The sequence below is a fragment of the Procambarus clarkii genome, chromosome 31, assembly GCF_040958095.1.
Source record: "Procambarus clarkii isolate CNS0578487 chromosome 31, FALCON_Pclarkii_2.0, whole genome shotgun sequence".
NCBI lineage: Eukaryota > Metazoa > Arthropoda > Malacostraca > Decapoda > Cambaridae > Procambarus > Procambarus clarkii.
The window spans coordinates 557,874-579,607 of NC_091180.1; the positions used below are offsets into that span (position 1 = coordinate 557,874).

General features: G+C 46.7%; 1 protein-coding gene across 1 annotated transcript; it reads right to left on the reverse strand.

Moving 5' to 3' along the window:
• Positions 1-1,481: 1,481 nt before the first annotated feature.
• Positions 1,482-1,895, reverse strand: LOC138370113 (uncharacterized). The gene has a single exon (XM_069334100.1). The coding sequence runs from the start codon at positions 1,893-1,895 to the stop codon at positions 1,482-1,484; it is 414 nt and encodes a 137-aa protein (XP_069190201.1).
• Between the last annotated feature and the right edge of the window lie 19,839 nt (positions 1,896-21,734).

The window sequence follows — 21,734 nt, forward strand, 5'->3', positions numbered from 1 at the left end:
CTTTATCATTACATAACAATAAAAATAGAGAAAATATATTAATTCAGTAAAACTTGGCTTATTAGGCAAATCGGGCCATGCATAGTAGGCTGAGAAGTGCGCGTTCTGGCTACTAGGTACGACATATATATATATATATATATATATATATATATATATATATATATATATATATATATATATATATATATTTCGACTACCGCATTGTATTATGGCGACTTACAGTTGTAGTTAACAAAGCGGGAAGACTTATACATAATTTCATAATTTATATCAAAGACTGGTAAGTTTGTTAGTGATAAGATTCTGAACACTACTTGGAAGAAACGTATTATTTTATAATATATGACAAATCTAGGCATTGATAGGCGTAGGTTTCGTTAGGCATTGGTTAGGTTAGGATAGGTTAGGCATTTGTTAGGTTTGAAAAGAATAATCACTTGGAAGAAACGTTATTGCAACTCTCAGTTACATATATATATATATATATATATATATATATATATATATATATATATATATATATATATATATATATATATATATATAATACAGTGTGAGTACAGTTACATATAGATATAATTGAGTGTGAGAAGAGTTACCTATAGATATTATACAGTGTGAGTACAGTTAAATATAGACAACTCACGTTCAGATATGGTGCATGAGCTAACTCAAGCGCCATCTTTTGTTTAGTAGCGGAGTTGGTTACCATATCGGTGACCTGGCATCATCCCACAGAAAGTCTCCTGTGCAATACTCTGCACGCAGGCTGTTGGTAAGCAGCCAAATCACTTATCATTACGGATATCCTGCAATTATTCGCTTTATATTCGGTATAAAATTACAAAAACGATATCCATTAAATCAAATTTGATGCTGTCAGCGCCATCTGTTGGTAGGTTTTGTTATTACTGTCGATTAAATTTATCCGACCATTCCCGCTACTCATTTCGTTTAATAGCCAAATTAATGTCAATTGGCGCCGAATCTGTTGTTATTGTCCAAAGCCCAGTTGTGTCACCAACCCGTCCTCTTAATAGAGCGTCGCATTCTGACGTATACTGTAAGGCCAAAAATCGTCGTACCAGAAAATGGTAGCGGCTTGCGAGATTGATATACTGTCCCGCTTTTTGTTTTGGGTCCTCTGGCAGGTTAGGATAAAGGCACTTTAGTGCGACAGTTTCATGACGTTGTGAAGCCTTAGGAGGACGGGCTGGTGTCAGAGGGAGTTGCAGCTGTTGCCACAAGCACAGCCGGGGTTGTGGAGGGGTTGTGACGGCCTAGCCAACAGAACTTAAATTACTAACCTAACCTATCTTAACTTACTCCTACCTATGCCTAGATTTGTAATATATTTTAAAATTAACTTATACATGAGAGCCAATCTAATATTTTCTCGTTGATACAGCTCGCTGTTCTGCTTCGGTTAGCAAAGGCATATTTATTTATATTATTATTTTTGTTATGCCCTGAGCTTGTTAACTGATGTAATATATGTTTGGTCCAGACGAGGCTTTTTCTGTCAACTTGTCGGCGAGATTCAGTTGATTATATATAAAGTCTGTTTTTGGCTGTAGCCTGCCATGTCTGCCAGCCATACTGCCATGTCTGCCAGCCATACTGCCATGTCTGCCAGCCATACTGCCATGTCTGCCAGCCATACTGCCATGTCTGCCAGCCATACTGCCATGTCTGCCAGCCATACTGCCATGTCTGCCAGTCATACTGCCATGTCTGCCAGCCATACTGCCATGTCTGCCAGCCATACTGCCATGTCTGCCAGTCATACTGCCATGTCTGCCAGCCATACTGCCATGTCTGCCAGCCATACTGCCATGTCTGCCAGCCATACTGTCATGTCTGCCAGCCATACTGCCATGTCTGCCAGCCATACTGCCATGTCTGCAAGCCATACTGTCATGTCTGCCAGCCATACTGCCATGTCTGCCTGCCGTACTGCTTAGTCTGCTTACCATAGCGCCGAGGTAAAGCTTTATCCACGGCCATTTCTTTACAGCAAGGCTTCTGGAATTACCAATTGTTCCAGGCTAGCGAGGCGTGAAATTATTCCCCGTTGAGTCCTTGGACGCATCAGTATATGTAACACGAACTTTTCAGAGCAGAAAATGGCTTATAGCGTATTGAATATTTTCGTCGAGACCAGAGGGTCATATCGCACGCCGGCAGCTCTGGCTGTTGTGGAATGGAAGAGGTTTGCTGTAAGCAGGTATAAGCATCTATGGTCCCAAAGTCTATTGTCGTTTAAATTCGTTCCCAGTTGCAATTGGACTACAACCACCACCAGGACTACAACCACCACCACCAGGAGTACGACCACCACCATGACTACGACCACCACCAGGACTACAACCACCACCAGGACTACGACAACCACCACCAGGTCTACAACCACCACCAGGACTAAGACAACCACCACCAGGACCAACACAACCACCACCAGGACTAAGACAAAAACCAGAACTACAATCCTCACCAGGACTACAACACCACCAAGACTAAGCCCACCACCAGGACTACATCCACCACCAGGACTACAACCACCACCAGAACTACGACCACCACCAGGACTACGACCTCCACCAGGACAACCACCACCAGCACTACAACCAGCACCATCACTACAACCACCACCAGGACTACGACCTCCACCAGGACTACAACCACCACCAGGACTACAACCACCACCAGAACTTCGACCACCACCAGGACTAAGACCCCCACCAGGACTACGACCATCCCCAGGACTACGACCATCTCCAGGACTACAACCACCACCAGGACTACGACCACCACCAGGACTACAACCACCACCAGCACTACAACCACCACCACGACTACAACCTCCACCAGGACTAAGACCACCACCAGGAATATTACCACCACCAGGACTACAACCACCACAAGGACTACAACCACCACCAGAACTAGGACCACCACCAGGACTACAACCACCATCAGGACTAGGACCACCACCAGGACTACAACCACCACCAGGACTACAACCACCATCAGGACTAGGACCACCACCAGGACTACAATCACCACCAGGATTGCAACCACCACAAGGATTAAGACCACCACCAGGAGTACAACCACCATCAGGACTAGGACCACCACCAAGACTACAACCACCAACAGGACTACAACCACCATCAGGACTAACACCACCACCAGGACTAACACCACCACCTGGACTAGGAACACCACCAGGACTACAACCACCACCAGGACTAACACACCCACCAGGACTAGGACCACCACCAGGACTACAACCACCACCAGGACAACAACCACGACCAGGACTAACACCACCACCTGGACTACAACCACCACCAGGACAACAACCACCACCAGGATTACGACAATCACCAAGACTGCACCCACCACCAGGACTAAGACCACCACTATGACTACAACCACCATCAGGACTACGACCACCATCAGGACTACGACCACCATCATGACTACGACCACCACCAGAACTACGACCACCACAAGGACTACAACCACCAACAGAAATAACACCACCACCAGGACTAAGACGACCACCAGGACTACAACCACCACCAGGACTACAACCACCACCAGGACTACAACCACCATCAGGACTAAGACCACCACCACCAACAGGATTACAACCACCACCAGGATTAAGACCACCACCAGGACTACGACCACCACCAGGACTACAACCACCACCAGGACTACAACCACCACCAGGACTGCAACCACCAAAACAGCTCTACAACCACCACCATGGCTACAACCACCACCAGTTCTACGACCACCACAAGGACTACAACCATCAACAGAACTAACACCACCACCAGAAACTAAAACCAACACCAGGACTAAGACCACCACCAGGACTAGGACCACCACCAGGACTACAACCACCACCAGGACTACAACCACCATCAGGACTAAGACCACCACCACCAACAGGATTACAACCACCACCAGGATTAAGACCACCACCAGGACTACGACCACCACCAGGATTACGACCACCACAAGGACTACGACCACCACCAGGAGTACAACCACCACTAGGTCTACAACCACCACTAGGACTAGGACCCCCACCAGGACTAACACCACCACCAGGACTACGACCACCACCAGGACTGTAACCCATACCAGGACTACAACCACCACCAGGACTAAGACCACCACCAGGACTACACCCACCACCAGGACTACAACCACCACCAGGACTACAACCACCACCTGGACTAGGACCACCATCAGGAATAAGACCACCACCAAGACTAGGGCCACCACCAGGACTAGGACCACCAACAGGATTACTACCACCACCAGGATTAAGACCACCACCAGGACTACGACCACCACCAGGACTACAACTACCACCAAGACTACAACCACCATCAGGCCTAGGACCACCACCAGGACTACATCCACCACTACAACCACCACCAGGACAACAACCACCACCAGGACTACAACCACCACCACGACTGCAACCACCAACAGGTCTTCAACCACCACCATGACTACAACCACCACCAGGTCTACAACCACCACCAGAACTACGACCACCACCAGGACTACGACCACCACCAGGACTACAACCACCACCAGTTCTATAGCCACCACCAGGACTACAATCACCACCAGGACTACGACCACCATGACAACAACGCCCATCAGGACAACGACCACCACCAGGACTACAACCACCACCAGAACAAACACCACCACAAAGACTTCGACCACCACCAGGACTACGACCACCACCAGGACTACGATCACCACCAGGACTACGACCACCACCACTAGAACTACAACCACCACCAGGACTACAACCACTACCAGGAATAAGACCACCACCACGACTACAACCACCACCAGGACCAAGACCACCACCAGGACTACAACCATCATTCGGTCTACAACCACCAATAGGACTAGGACCACCACCAGGACTAACACCACCATCAGGACTACGACCACCACCAGGACTACAACCCATACCAGGACTACAACAACCACTAGGACTAGGAACACCACAATGACATCAACCACCACCACGACTACAACCACCATCAAGACTAGGACCACCACCAGGACAACAACCACCACCAGGATTACAACCACCACCAGGATTAAGACCACCACCAGGACTACGACCACCACCAAGACTACAACCACCACCAGGACTACAACCACCACCAGGACTAAGATCACCACCAGAACTACACCCACCACCAGGACTACAACCACCACCTGGACTACAACCACCACCAGGACTAGGACCACCATCAGGAATAAGACCACCACCAGGACTACGACCACAACCAGGACTAGGACCACCAACAGGATTACGACCTCCACAGGACTACAACCACCACCAGGACTACAACCACCACCAAGACTACAACCACCATCAAGACTAGGACCACCACCAGGACAACAACCACCACCAGGATTACAACCACTACCAGGATTACGACCACCACCAGGACTACGACCACCACCAAGACTACAACCACCACCAGGACTACAACCACCACCAGGATTACAACCACCACCAGGATTACAACCACCACCAGGACTACAACCACCACCAGGACTAGGACCACCACCAGGACTACAACCACCACTAGGACTACAACCACCATCAGGACAAGGACCACCAGCAGGACTACAACCACCAACAGGATTACAACCACCACCATGATTAAGACCACCACCAGGACTACGACCACCACCAGGACTACGACCACCACTAAGACTACGACCACCCCCAGGAGTACAACCACCACTAGGTCTACAACCACTTCTAGGACTACGACCACCACCAGGACTGTAACCCATACCAGGACTACAATCACCACCAGGACTACACCCACCACCAGGACTAGGACCACCATCAGGAATAATACCACCACCACGACTAGGACCACCACCAGACTAGGACCACCAACAGGATTACAACCACCGCCAGGACTAGGACCACCACAGAACTACAACCACAACCAAGACTAAAAACCCCATCAGGACTAGGACCACCACCAGGACAACAACCACCACCAGGATTACAACCATCACCAGGATTAAGCCCACCACCAGGACTACGACCACCACCAGAATTTCGACCATTACCAAGTCTAGATCCACCACCAGGACTAAGACCACCACAAGGACTACAACCACCACCAGGACTGCAACCACCAACAGCTCTACAACCACCACCATGGTTACAACCACCATTAGGTCTATAACGACCACCAGTACTACAACAACCACCACTACTACAACCACCACCAGGACTACAACCACCACCAGGACTACGACCACCACCATGACTACGACCACCATGTGGACTACGACCACCACCAGGACTACGACCTCCACCAGGACTACAACCACCAACAGAACTAACACCACAACAAGGACTTCGACCACCACTAGGACTAAGACGACCACCAGGACTACAACCACAACTACGACTACAACTACCACCAGGACTAAGACCACCACCAGGAATACTACTTCCACAAGGACTACAACCACCACCAGTACTAGGACCACCATCAGGAATAAGACCAACACCAGGACTACAACCACCACCAAGATTACAACCACCACCAGGACTACAACCACCACCAGGACTAGGACCACCACCAGGAATACAACCACCACTAGGACAACAACCACCATCAGGACAAGGACCACCAGCAGGACTACAACCACCAACAGGATTACAACCACCACCATGATTAAGACCACCACCAGGACTACGACCACCACCAGGACTACGACCACCACTAAGACTACGACCACCCCCAGGAGTACAACCACCACTAGGTCTACAACCACTACTAGGACTACGACCACCACCAGGACTGTAACCCATACCAGGACTACAATCACCACCAGGACTACACCCACCACCAGGACTAGGACCACCATCAGGAATAATACCACCACCACGACTAGGACCACCACCAGACTAGGACCACCAACAGGATTACAACCACCACCAGGACTAGGACCACCACAGAACTACAACCACAACCAAGACTAAAAACCCCATCAGGACTAGGACCACCACCAGGACAACAACCACCACCAGGATTACAACCATCACCAGCATTAAGCCCACCACCAGGACTACGACCACCACCAGAATTTCGACCATTACCAAGTCTAGATCCACCACCAGGACTAAGACCACCACAAGGACTACAACCACCACCAGGACTGCAACCACCAACAGCTCTACAACCACCACCATGGTTACAACCACCATTAGGTCTATAACGACCACCAGTACTACAACAACCACCACTACTACAACCACCACCAGGACTACAACCACCACCAGGACTACGACCACCACCATGACTACGACCACCATGTGGACTACGACCACCACCAGGACTACGACCTCCACCAGGACTACAACCACCAACAGAACTAACACCACAACAAGGACTTCGACCACCACTAGGACTAAGACGACCACCAGGACTACAACCACAACTACGACTACAACTACCACCAGGACTAAGACCACCACCAGGAATACTACCTCCACAAGGACTACAACCACCACCAGTACTAGGACCACCATCAGGAATAAGACCAACACCAGGACTACAACCACCACCAGGACTAGGACCACCACCAGGACTACAACCACCACTAGGACTACAACCACCATCAGGACTAGGACCTCCAGCAGGACTACGACAACCAACAGGATTACAGCTACCACCAGGAATAAGACCACCACAGGACTACAACCACCACCAGAACTACTACCACCACCAAGACTACAACCACCATCAGGCCTAGGACCACCACCAGGACTACAACCACCACCAGCACTACAACCACCACCAGGACTACAACCGCCACCAGGACTACAACCACCACCAGGACTGCAACCACCAACAGGTCTTCAACCACCACCATGACTACAACCACCACCAGCTCTACAACCACCACCAGAACTACGACCACCACCAGGACTACGACCACCACCAGGACTACAACCACCACCAGTTTTATAACCACCACCAGGACTACAACCACCACCAGGACTACGACCACCATGACAACGACTCCCACAAGGACAACGACCACCACCAGGACTACAACCACCACCAGAACTAACACCACAACAAGGACTTCGACCACCACTAGGACTAAGACTACCACCAGGACAAAGACCACCACCAGGAATACTACCTCCACAATGACTACAACGACCACCAGGACTACAACCACCACTAGTACTAGGACCACCATCAGGAATAAGACCACCACCAGGACTACGACCACCACCATGACTACGACCACCATCAGGTCTACAACCACCACCAGGACTACAACCACCACCAGGACTACGACCACCATGACAACAACTCCCACCAGGACAACGACCACAACCAGGACTACAACCACCACCAGAACTAACACCACTACAAGGACTTCGACCACCACCAGGACTACGACCACCACCAGGATTACGACCACCACCAGGACTACGACCACCACCACTAGAACTACAACTACCACCAGGACTACAACCACTACCTGGAATAAGACCACCACAACAACTACAACCACCACCAGAACCAAGACCACCACCAGGACTACAACCCTCTCCAGGATTACGACCACCACCTGGACTATTACCACCACATGGACTAAGACCTTCACCAGGATTACGACTATCACTAAGACTACACCCACCACCAGGACTAAGAACACCACCACGACTACAATAACTACCACGACTACAACCACAACCAGGACTACAACCATCACTTGGTCTACATCCACCAATAGGACTAGGACCACCACCAGGACTAACACCACCACTAGGACTACGACCACCACCAGGACTACAACCACAACCAGTTCTACAACCACCACCAGGACTACAACAACAACCAGGACTACGACCACCACCATGACTACGACCACCACCAAGACTACGACCACCACCACCATGACTACGACCACCACCAGGAATACTACCACCACCAGGACTACAACCACCACCAGTTCTACAACCACCACCAGGACAACAACCACCACCAGGACTATGACCACCACCATGACTACGACCACCACCAGGACTACGACCACAACCATGACTACGACCATCACCAGGACTACGACCACCACCAGGACTACAACCACCACCAGTTCTACAACCACCACAAGGACTACAACCACCACCAGGACTATGACCACCATGACAACGACTACCACCAGGACAACAACCACCACCAGGACTACGACCACCACCATGACTACGACCACCACCAGGACTACGACCACCACCATGACTACGACCATCACCAGGACTACGACCACCACCAGGACTACAACCACCACCAGTTCTACAACCACCACCAGGACTACAACCACCACCAGGACTATGACCACCATGACAACGACTACCACCAGGACAACGACCACCACCACGACTACAACCACCCCCAGAATTAACACCAGAATAAGGACTTCGATCACCTATAGGAATAAGACCACCACCAGGACTACAACCCTCTCCAGGATTACAACCACCACCTGGACTATTACCACCACATGGACTACGACCTTCACCATGATTACGACCATCACTAAGACTACACCCACCACCAGGACTAAGAACACCACCACGACTACAACCACCACTACGACTACAACCACAATCAGGACTACAACCACCACTCGGTCTACAACCACCAATAGGACTAGGACCACCACCAGGACTAACACCACCACTAGGACTACGACCACCACTAGGACTACAACCCATACCAGGACTACAACAACCACCAGGATTAGAAACACCACAATGACTACAAACACCACCACGACTACAACCACCATCAGGACTAGGACCCTTACCAGGACAACAACCACCACCAGGATTACAACCACCACCAGGATTAAGACCACCACCAGGACTACGACCACCACCAAGACTACAACCACCACCAGGACTACAACCACCACACGGACAACAACCACCACCATAATTACGACCATTACCTAGTCTAGATCCACCACCAGGACTAAGACCACCACAAGGACTACAACCACCACCAGGACTGCAACCACCAACAGCTCTACAACCACCACCATGGGTACAACCACTACTAGGTCTATAACGACCACCAGTACTACAACCACCACCAGTCCTACAACCACCACCAGGACTACAACCACCACCAGGACTACGACCACCACCATGACTACGACCAACACTTGGACTACAACCACCAACAGAACTAACACCACAACAAGGACTTCGACCACCACTAGGACTAAGACGACCACCAGGACTACAACCACAACTACGACTACAACTACCACCAGGACTAAGACCACCACCAGGAATACTACCTCCACAAGGACTACAACCACCACCAGGATTAAGACCACCACCAGGACTACGACCACCACCAGGACTACGACCACCACTAAGACTTCGACCACCACCAGGAGTACAACCACCACTAGGACTAGGACCACCACCAGGACTAACCCCACCACCAGGACCACGACCACCACTAGGTCTACAACCACCAATAGGACTAGGACCACCACAAGGACTAACACCACCACCAGGAGTAGGACCACCATCAGGAATAAGACCACCACCAGGACTAGGACCACCAACAAGATTACAACCACCACCAGGATTAAGACCACCACCAGGACTACGACCACAACCAGGACTACAGCCACCACCAAGACTACAACAACCATCAGGCCTAGGCCCACCACCAGCACTACAACCACCACCAGGACTACAACCACCACCAGGACTGCAACCACCAAGAGGTCTTCAACCACCACCATGACTACAACCACCAACAGGTCTACAACCACCACCAGAACTACGACCACCACCAGGACTACGACCACCACCAGGACTACAACCACCACGAGTTCTATAACCACCAGCAGGACTACAACCACCACCAGGACTACGACCACCATGACAACAACTCCCACCAGGACAACGACCACCAACAGGACTACAACCACCACCAGAACTAACACCACCATAAGGACTACAACCACCACCAGCACTACAACCACCACCAGGACTACAAACACTACCAGGACTACAACCACCACCAGGACTGCAACCACCAACAGGTCTTCAACCACCACCATGACTACAACCACCACCAGGTCTACAACCACTACCAGAACTACAACCACCACCCGGACTACGACCACCACCAGGACTACAACCATCATCAGGACTACGACCACCATGACAACGCCTCCCACCAGGACTACGACCACCACCAGTACTACGACCACCACCAGAACTACGATCATCACCACTAGAACTACAACCACCACCAAGACTACAACCACTACCAGGAATAAGACCACCACCACGACTACAACCACCACCAGGACCAAGACCACCACCAGGGCTACAACCCTCTCCAGGATTACAACCACCACCTGGACTATGAACAACCACCACATGGACTAAGACCATCACCAGGATTACGGCTATCACTACGACTACACCCACCACCAGCACTAAGAACACCACCACGACTACAACCACAACTAGGACTACAACCACCACTAGGTCTACTACCACCACCAGGACTACAACCACCTCTAGTTCTACAACCACCACCTGGACTACAACCACCACCAGGACTACGACCACCACCAGGTCTACGACCACCACCATGATTACGACCACCACCAGGAATACGACCACCACCAGGACTACAACCACCACCAGTTCTACAACCACCACCAGGACAACAACCACCACCAAGACTACGACCACCACCATGACTACGACCACCACCAGGACTACGACCACCACCAGGACTACGACCACCACCAGGACTACAACCACCACCAGTTCTACAACCACCACCAGGACTACGACCACCACCATGACTACGACCACCACCATGACTACGACCACCACCAGGACCAAGACCACCACCAGGACTACAACCACCACCAGTTCTACAACCACCACTTGGACTACAACCACCACCAGGACTATGACCACCATTACAACGACTACCACTAGGACAACGACCACCACCAGGACTACAACCACCACCAGAACTAACACCACCACCAGAACTAACACCACCACCAGGATTACGACCACCACCAGGACTACAACCACTACCAGGAATAAGACCACCACTACGACTACAACCACCACCAGGACCAAGACCACCACCTGGACTACAACTCTCTCCAGGATGACAACCACCACCTGGACTATGACCACCATATGGACTACGACCATTACCAGTATTACGACCATCACCAAGACTACACCCACTACCAGGACTAAGAACACCACCACGACTGCAACCACCACCACGACTACAACCACCACCAGGACTTCGACCACAACCAGGACTACAACCACTAATAGGTCTACAACTACCAATAGGACTAGGACCACCACCAGGACTAACACCACCACCAGGACTACGACCACCACCAGGACTACAACCCATACCAGGACTACAACCACCATCAGGACTTGGACCACCAACAGGACTACAACCACTACCAGGATTACAACCACCACCAGGATTAAATCCACCATCAGGACTACGACCACCACCAGGACTTCAACCACCACCAGGACTACAACCACCACCAGGACTACGACCACCACCATGACTACGACCACCACTTGGACTAAGACCACCACCAGGACTACGACAACCACCAGGACTACAACCACCAACAGAACTAACACCACAACAAGGACTTCGACCACCACTAGGACTAAGAAAACCACCAGGGCTACAACCACCACTACGACTACAACTACCACCAGGACTAAGACCACCACCAGGAATACTACCACCACAAGGACTACAACCCCCACCAGGACTACAACCACCACCAGGACTAGGACCACCACCAGGATTACGACAACCACTAAGACTTCGACCACCACCAGGAATACAACCACCACTAGGTCTACAACCTCCACTAGGACTAGGACCACTACCAGAACTAACACCACACCCAGGTCTACGACCACCACCAGGAATACATCCTACACCAGGACTTCAACCACCACAAAGACTATGACCACCGCCACGACTACAACCACCACCAGGACAAAGACCACCGCCTGGACTACAACCCTCACCAGGACAACAACCACCACTTGGACTAGGACCTCCACCAGGACTACACCCACCACCAGAAGTAAGTCCACCACCAGAACTACGACAACCACCAGGACTATACCCACCACCAGTACTACAACCACCACCAGGACAACAACCACCACCAGGACTAGGACCACCATCAGGAATAAGACCATCACCAGGACTAGGACTACCACCAGGACTACAACCACCACCAGGACTACAACCACCATCAGGACTACAACCACCATTTGGACTAGGACCACCAACAGGATTACTACCACCACCAGGATTAAGACCACTGTGGGACATTTGGGGCTTGAATCTAATTATTTAAATATTAATGTAGTAAATTAAATTACGAAGGACCACCCGCTTTTATAGTAAAGAGGGAAACTGAGAAATTATGATCATTTGATAATTCCTAGATGAACCAGTAACTATGGAAAAAATACTAGAGAATATGATCATAGAAATAAATAATGGGCTGTATAATTAAATGAATCAAACCTCAAACACCTACATTGGGGGGTTATTACTGGAACTCAGTACGTCCAGGAATTAGTGTGGTTCGTTCACTAATCCAAAATATAATAATCTAATCCTATGAATAATTGTGAAATCATTGTCATTATCATTATTGAGAACATAGATTATGAATATAATAATAGTAATCATAATAAACACATGTCAATCCAAGAAACAGAGTTCGGCATGTAAATAATTCCAGATAATATTAGAGGAATACAAAAGCATCTTAGCTTAATGACGATTCCTTAAAGTAAGTCACGACGCTCCCTCTGATTCTCCTGGGCTCGGCTGGATGACGAGTGGGATTGATTAACATGGGAGAGGGCAGCTAGGAGAATTCTTCTCACAGGCTGCAAAATGAATATTTACAGTAGCAACTAATTAGACTACTGGATTTCTATATCCAATAAATTACTATTAATAATGGTTAAGAGATAATGACCTGTGCTTTGGTGTTGGTATACGTCGTCACGACAAACTACCCAGCTATAATTCTACACTCTATCAGATGCATCAAATAAGGATAAGATACTTAGCTAATATGGGCACTGTGTAAGTTTTAAGTTTGCCGAAATTCGCGTCCCAGGCTCTGGCTTCGCCTATCCTGGATAATGACGCGCTTCACTGGCCGGTCACATGGAGGCACAAAGAACCAGATTTGATAGGTTCCTTGTATGACACTGACACCAGGCGAAGATATTGTCTGCAAGGCTCTTCACGCCTCACAGTGGCGACTTTCTTCGGGAGAATGAATAGCGTTTACCCGGTTGGATGGGTAATGGCGTCTCCTCGTGAGCACTACGTGAGCAGGTCCGCTCGGGAGCGTGTCAACACGTGCACTCTGGCGTCTCCTCCGCTCCGCCTCGCGTCCCGCATTTGTTACTCAAATTATTTTATTGTGAATATTATCATTTCTCACAGTTGTGATTGAAACGTACGGGTTAGGACGAGTTTATTATTTGGAAGAGTTAAATATTATTATTTGCCAGCTCTATGATAGGAAACGTACAATGGAGAAGAATTAATATCTCTCCAGGGCATTCACACGTGACGTTAATTTTATTACTAGATAACTGTTATGACTTTAACGCTCTATTCGGCTTTAATTGGAGGTCAATTTATCTGTAATTAATTATCACACAGAACGCCGTTGTTTATAGAGAATCGAATTCAATTCTCAAGCACATTGGATATAAATGTGTTTATTACAATGAAATCTGACGCAATACTGGCGTCGGGTGACGTGAGAATTCTAGCCTATTGTACAGATGAAATTATTAGTACATGTGAATTCTACTTTGTGTTAATTTTACTTACTACAATGATTAGTAGAATTAGTAATAATTAATGAGAATACAACAGAGTTGTATTCGGTGTTGGAAATTTCCAACATAACTCCGGGGGGAGGATTCTAGGGTCGTAGAGTACTGTGGAGTACTGACCTATCCCGAAGTTGAGATTAACATTAGTATGTTAGTAGGTTAATATGTTAGTATGTTAGTACACACATAACGAACGTCCCGTATTTATCGAGGACTTACAAGAACTCAAGTCTTGCTGTTTACATGTCAAATGAAACATGTTATTTATAGCCTACACAATAATTAAAGATTTTAAATCACACAATTTAAACAACAGAATCCACTACGATGGGAATGTCCTGGGTCATAGTGACTTGTAATGGTTTGTTACTCGACATCCCACCGTAGTATCATCATAGTTATCTAAATGGGATGTGAAAGGAATTACTCTTGTTCAGAGTTGTAATAGGCTTGCAAATTCCGCCTACATTGTTGAGCAGCAGCTCTAGTGGGGTGGTTGCTTGGAGGATCAGAATTATTGCCCTCGGAAATTACTGGGGAAACTGGATCTGGCTGATATTCTTGCTCAGTCAATTCAAGGGGAACCAGCTTCTCTAAAGTTTTTAGAGTAGTGTTGCCTCGGCATAAAACTTTAACTACTCTCAGGACACCTTGATGATCTGGATGAATGGCAACAATTTTGCCTATGGGCCACTCTGACCATGGTCCATCACTGTCGACTAGTACTAGGTCCCCTGGTTTTAATTGCACTTTATTGTAAGGACTCGAAGCTCCGTAGTGGTACTCTCGTAGAGCTGTGAGGTACTCTCGAGTCCACACCTCATTCCACCTGTTAATAACTCTGGAGAGATGCTGGTAGCTTTCCACCAAGTCTCCTCTGGTCACATGTGACGGGTCTACAGGGTCCTCTTCGGCTAAAGGGATGAGAGGGCTCAGTAGACCTCCATGGATCAAGTGTGAGGGGCTCAGAGGTTCTCTCTGTGTGAAATCATCAGACAGGTAGGTTATTGGGCGGTTATTGACTCGCGCCTCGATTTCCACAACAATAGTTTGGAGTTCTGAGTAACTGACCTTTTGTCGGTGTAAAGTTTTCCTTAGACACTTCTTGACTGTGCCTACCATTCGCTCATAGAACCCACCTTGCCAAGGGGCTCTCGGTGCTATGAATTTCCAGTGACATTGTCGTCTCTGTAGGACTGACTGAACTTCTGGGTGGTTCCAGACTTCTCGCAAACAACTTTCTCCTGCCACAAAATTGGAACCATTGTCCGATATCATTAATTTGGGACACGGTCGGCGGGCAGCAAATTTGCGGAAAGCTTGGATGAAGGCTTCAGCACACATGTCTGGAGTGACTTCTAAATGTACGCCTCTGGTTGTAGCACACGTAAAGAGACAAATGTACGCTTTCACTGGTATATTATCTGGGTTACCAGTGAGAAGTAAGGCTCCTGTGTAATCAACACCAGTGGTTTCGAAAGGACGAAGATGAACCACTCTCTCTTCTGGGAGTGGTGGAGGTCCTGGGTAAGGACATGTGTCGTATCTCTTACAGATTACACAAGATTTAATAATTGACTTAACTGTCTGACGACCTTGAGGAAGCCAGTACTTTTGTCTAAGGTCGGTGAGAGTATCTAAAACTCCACCATGTAAGGTACCATATTGATGGTGATGTAAGACAAGAAGTTTAGTGATGATGTGGTGACGAGGTAGAAGAATTGGATTCTTTGTGTCCAAGTCAATTTTTGCATGAAGCAAACGTCCTCCACATCGTAGTATGTTATGAGTGTTGACATCATACCAGATACGTAGAGACTTAGTTAATTTATCTGGAAGATTTTGATATTCGCTTCCATATGTCTCTTGTTGTGCACGTTTGATCCAGTAGAGGATAGGATTGGGAAACTTATGTCGAATTCCTACCTTAGCAAGAAAATCAAACACATGTGCAGTCACTCGTAATAATTTGCTTAAGTTAGAATAATGGTGAGGATCAATGGCTAATATTCGTTGAGGTTCTGGTTCTTTCATGGGAGTGGTGATATTGGTCACTATGACTTGTGGCTTTTGTTTGGGCCACTGACCACCAACAAGCCATGAAGGTCCATTGAACCACAGCGAAGACTTGACAAGTTGTTTTAATGTTAACCCTCGAGATAAATAATCTGCAGGATTGTCCTTGGTAGGAACATGTCTAAATTTATATCCAGCAGATAAATCATGAATCTCCCTGACGCGATTACTGACGTAGGGAGTTTTGTTGTTATTGTTTCTTACCCATTGTAAGACTGCCTCGTTGTCTGACCACACTACAATCTCACCAAAGTGGATATTATTGAGTGTCTTTGCCAGGCAATGAGCCAATCTTACTCCCACCAGCAATGCAGTTAACTCCATCTGAGGTAAAGATCTCTTCTTAATGGGAGCAACTCTTGCTTTAGATGTGAGCAAAATTGATTGTGCACTATTAACTAAATAGGCTACTGCGCCATATGCTTTGCCAGAGGCATCGCAGAAAACGTGCAAATTGGTGGGTAAGTTTGGTCCTGAAGCATTACGAGGAAATTTCAAAACATCTAACTGATTAAAATCCGTTGAGAGTATTTGCCATTTAGCTTGTAACTCACTTGATAACGGATCATCCCATCCCATATGTTGTTGCCAGCACTCCTGCATTAGGAGTTTGCCCCTTATTAATATAGGACTAAGTAGGCCTAAAGGGTCAAATGGTTGACTGACAAACGAGAGCAGTGTTCTCATGGTAAGGGTTGAATTATCAGTTTGTACTGACTTGACATTCATCTCGTCAGTACGGGTGTTCCATTCCACGCCTAGAACCTTTAATTGACTGGGTACCTGATAATCGGGAAATTCTTTCTCGATTACCTAGTTAAGCAGTTTATTATTTGAGGCCCATGACTGTAGTGGCATATTGGCTCCTAATAGTTCACGGTTAGCCTCATGGTAGATTTCTACCAGATCAGCTTGATCATTAGTTGTCCCCTGGAAATTGTCGACATACAAGTTGTCGCTAATGTCTGCCTTATAGGGGCTGTTTGATTTCCTCAAATGTGTGTCTAATGTTGCTTGCAAAAGAAACGGTGAGGACGTAGCTCCAAATAACACTGAGGCAAAACGATAGGTGATTACTTCACTGTTAGGATCCAGTGGATCCTTAACCCAAAGGAATTTTGTGTAGTTACGATCTTCCTCCTGTAACCCTACTCGGAGAAAGGCTTTGCTGATATCAGCTGTATAGGCAAAAATGCCTGTGCGAAATCGTAACAGCACATCATGTAGCCTTTGTGTTAGGCTAGGTCCCGTTTGGAGACATTCATTTAAAGACACACTGCTTGGCTTTACTTTAGCACTGCAGTTAAAGACAATACGAATAGGTGTTGTCAATGAGTCTTTCACCACGGCGTGATGAGGTAAATAATGACCTGTTTTTCGGTCATCGTGTTCAACAACTTCAATGAATTTACTGTTAAGTTGTTGTTGGATAAGTTGATGATACATGTTCAGTTTGTCTGGCTGCTTCTGTAGTCGTGTTAATTATGACTGCAATTGTGAGGCTGCCATAAAATAATTAACTGGAAGTTGTGGATGATCCAACTTCCATGGGAGTCTTACCCAGTACTGTTTATTTGAATAGACAACTGTATCCAGGTATTGCTGGTAAGTCCACGTATCATCCGGACTTGGTTGTTCAGGGATAATGCCTAAAGTGTCTAAATCCCACAAACGATGTATTGGTGGGTCAGATTCAATGTCCTCAGATATTTCCCTGAAACGTAATGGTGACTGTTCCAAGCCTAGTCACGCCACGATTATGTCATTGGATTGTTGGTTTGTGGACGCTGGACCTTGTCTGAAAAGCACCGGTCCCGTAAGCAATTTGCCTCCTGCGGACGACAACAAATTCATTCCATGTTGCCTAGTGCATCCAGTTATAAACTTGTAATAGTGATCCGCGCCTATAAGTATTCCAACATCTGTGAGGCAGTCAGAATTTATTTTATAATCTGCTAGCCTCATGCGGTTTCGTTTAAGATGTCTCGCAGTGCGAGCTAACCCTGTGACCTGCAGGTCTGTAGGAAGTTTATCCACTACTACCGCTTGTATTGGACTAGTAGAAGATCCGAGTCTTACTAATACTTTAACTACCTTGTAGTCACGAGGTCCACTATTTGACAAGAAACCAGAAATATTTAACCTCACATTTTTGGCAGGTTTTAAATTTAACTCATCTACCAACTGTTGTGTAATGAAGGTTTTCTGTGAACCTTGGTCAAAAAGACCTCTAGTGTTAATTCTAGATCTTCGGTTTATTAGTTTAAGTTGAGCTGTAGGCAGAGTAGTATTATTGCCTGACTCAGTAGCAAGTACATTTACTTCTTGATGCACTTTGCAATATTGCACTGCGGTAGAATTCGTAGAATTCTCCCCAGTGGTCATGGTTGGTGTAGAAGATTTTCTACATAAGGCGTAGTGGTGTACACCTTGGTTGCATCTGTTGCAGGGACGTAGCTGCACTACTCATTTTTTGGGATCATGAGAGCCCATGCACCTGGTGCACTTACGTATTTCTTGTAACCTTTTAATCCTAGCATTATGAGTAGGATAAACAGAGCATTGGTATGCGGTATGCCCTTGATTGCAGAGCAGACACCTTCTCTGGTTAATAGACTTGGTCTCTTTAGTAGACAAGTCATTGGTTATCTCAGAAGGCGACACCGAATATGTACCTACATTTCCACTTCTTTTTCCAGCGGATGGAGTAGTTCTTGATGTAAATTTATTACTTATTTAAAGTCTGTTTAGGTTTGATTGAAGTGTCAACTTGAGCTGAGTTACGATGGGAGTTAGTAGAGGAGTTTGAAACTTTCTCCCCGTCTTGATTGGCTCTTTGTCTCTCGACTAAGGTATGTAGACCTTCTGTGATCTCTTTCAAAGTCAAAAAGGTCGTATTGTATATAGTACACAACTTATCTAAAGTTTCTCTTGGCAATTTTCGCTTAACAACTACTTTAGTCATCCATTCGGCTGACTGAACTTGGACTTTAAGGCTTAAGGCCTTGAGTAAAGACTCTAACTCTAGTCTGAAATTTTGGAGAGACTCTGCGGAATTATTAGCAGAGGGTAAATCTAGCAATTTTTGAACTACGACAGTAATAGTTCTCTCCTTGTTATCGTAGTTGGTTTTGAGTAATTGAACAGCTGATGTGTACCCATCCAACCCGTTCTCGCAAATTTAATAAGTCAATATTGACTTATTAAATATGTGCATAGGTGACATACTTAACATAATAGATACCCTTAAAAAGATTCATAGAAAACACCGACCTTACCTAACCTTGTTAGTATCTTAAGATAAGCATCTTATTGCTTCGTAATTACAATTATTACTTAACCTATACCTATTATAGGTTAGGTAATAATTGTAATTACGAAGCAATAAGATGCTTATCTTAAGATACTAACAAGGTTAGGTAAGGTCGGTGTTTTCTATGAATCTTTTTAAGGGTATCTATTATGTTAAGTATGTCACCTATGCACATATTTAATAAGTCAATATTGACTTTACGAATTTGCGAGAACGGGTTGACCCATCACTGGTCAGTGTTATATTGGAGATTACTTTCAAGGCTTCATTTCTTAACAAGCCTTGTAGATAAGTGAATTTGGTGGTTTGAGGAACGTTAGCTTTAGAGTCTACCGCATCTACGAATTTACTCCAGAAATCGTCCCAACTTTCTGTATCTAATCCTGAAAATGTAGGCAAGTCTAAAGTAGGTAGACGGACCTCTGGTAGTTGGTTACTGAAGTGAGACCCTGTGTTACTGGTATTGGATCCAGATCGTCTGGCTAATGTAGACAGCCTGTCAATTATATCTTGAGTCTCCTCTTCATACTGGGAGATGTCGTCTACAATTTGACTTACTTCCTCAGGATCGGTTTCTACAGTATTTAGTAGATCAAGATAAGATTTACCTGCAGATCTGACTTGATCAAATTTCAGATCAGCTACTCTAACTGATGTCTCTAAGTGATAAGAGTCAATGGGAGTATCTTTAGTTAAGTTCTCAGCTTTATTAATTAATCTGGTCAGATGACCTTTAAGGCCAATGTAGGTTCTCCTCAATTGCTCTGGAGTAGCCATGTTGGGTTTAGGTTCAAACTTCACGGTGTTAGTATATGTATTACTAATGAAGCTTGGGTACTTGTTCATTAGTAGACAAGTAACATTAAATGTAGCCTAATTTAAGGTGGCTATTTATATTTTACCTCACTTGAGGTTAAATATACCTACCTACCTAACAACAAATAGCTAGATATTTTGTGCACTGTCTGAACTTCACCACTAGTTCTCGTCCGGTTAGCTCATCTATATCACCATCAGAGTTAATGGAGGTTATCCAGCAATACACAAAATAGATACACAAAATAATGCATACAAGAGAAATATTATGGAGACACTCCAATCAGAGTTATCTCAAAGTTTAATCCCACCCTGTTTAGGGTCAGCACAAATAGTATAATACATACACTACTGACTAGCTTAGGACTAGTCGTGATAATTCCTAACTAAGAACTATAAAGTTATTTAGTCTGGGCTTGTACCAAATTCAGCACAATCTCAGCCTAAATTCTACCTAATAACATTGGTAAAGATTAT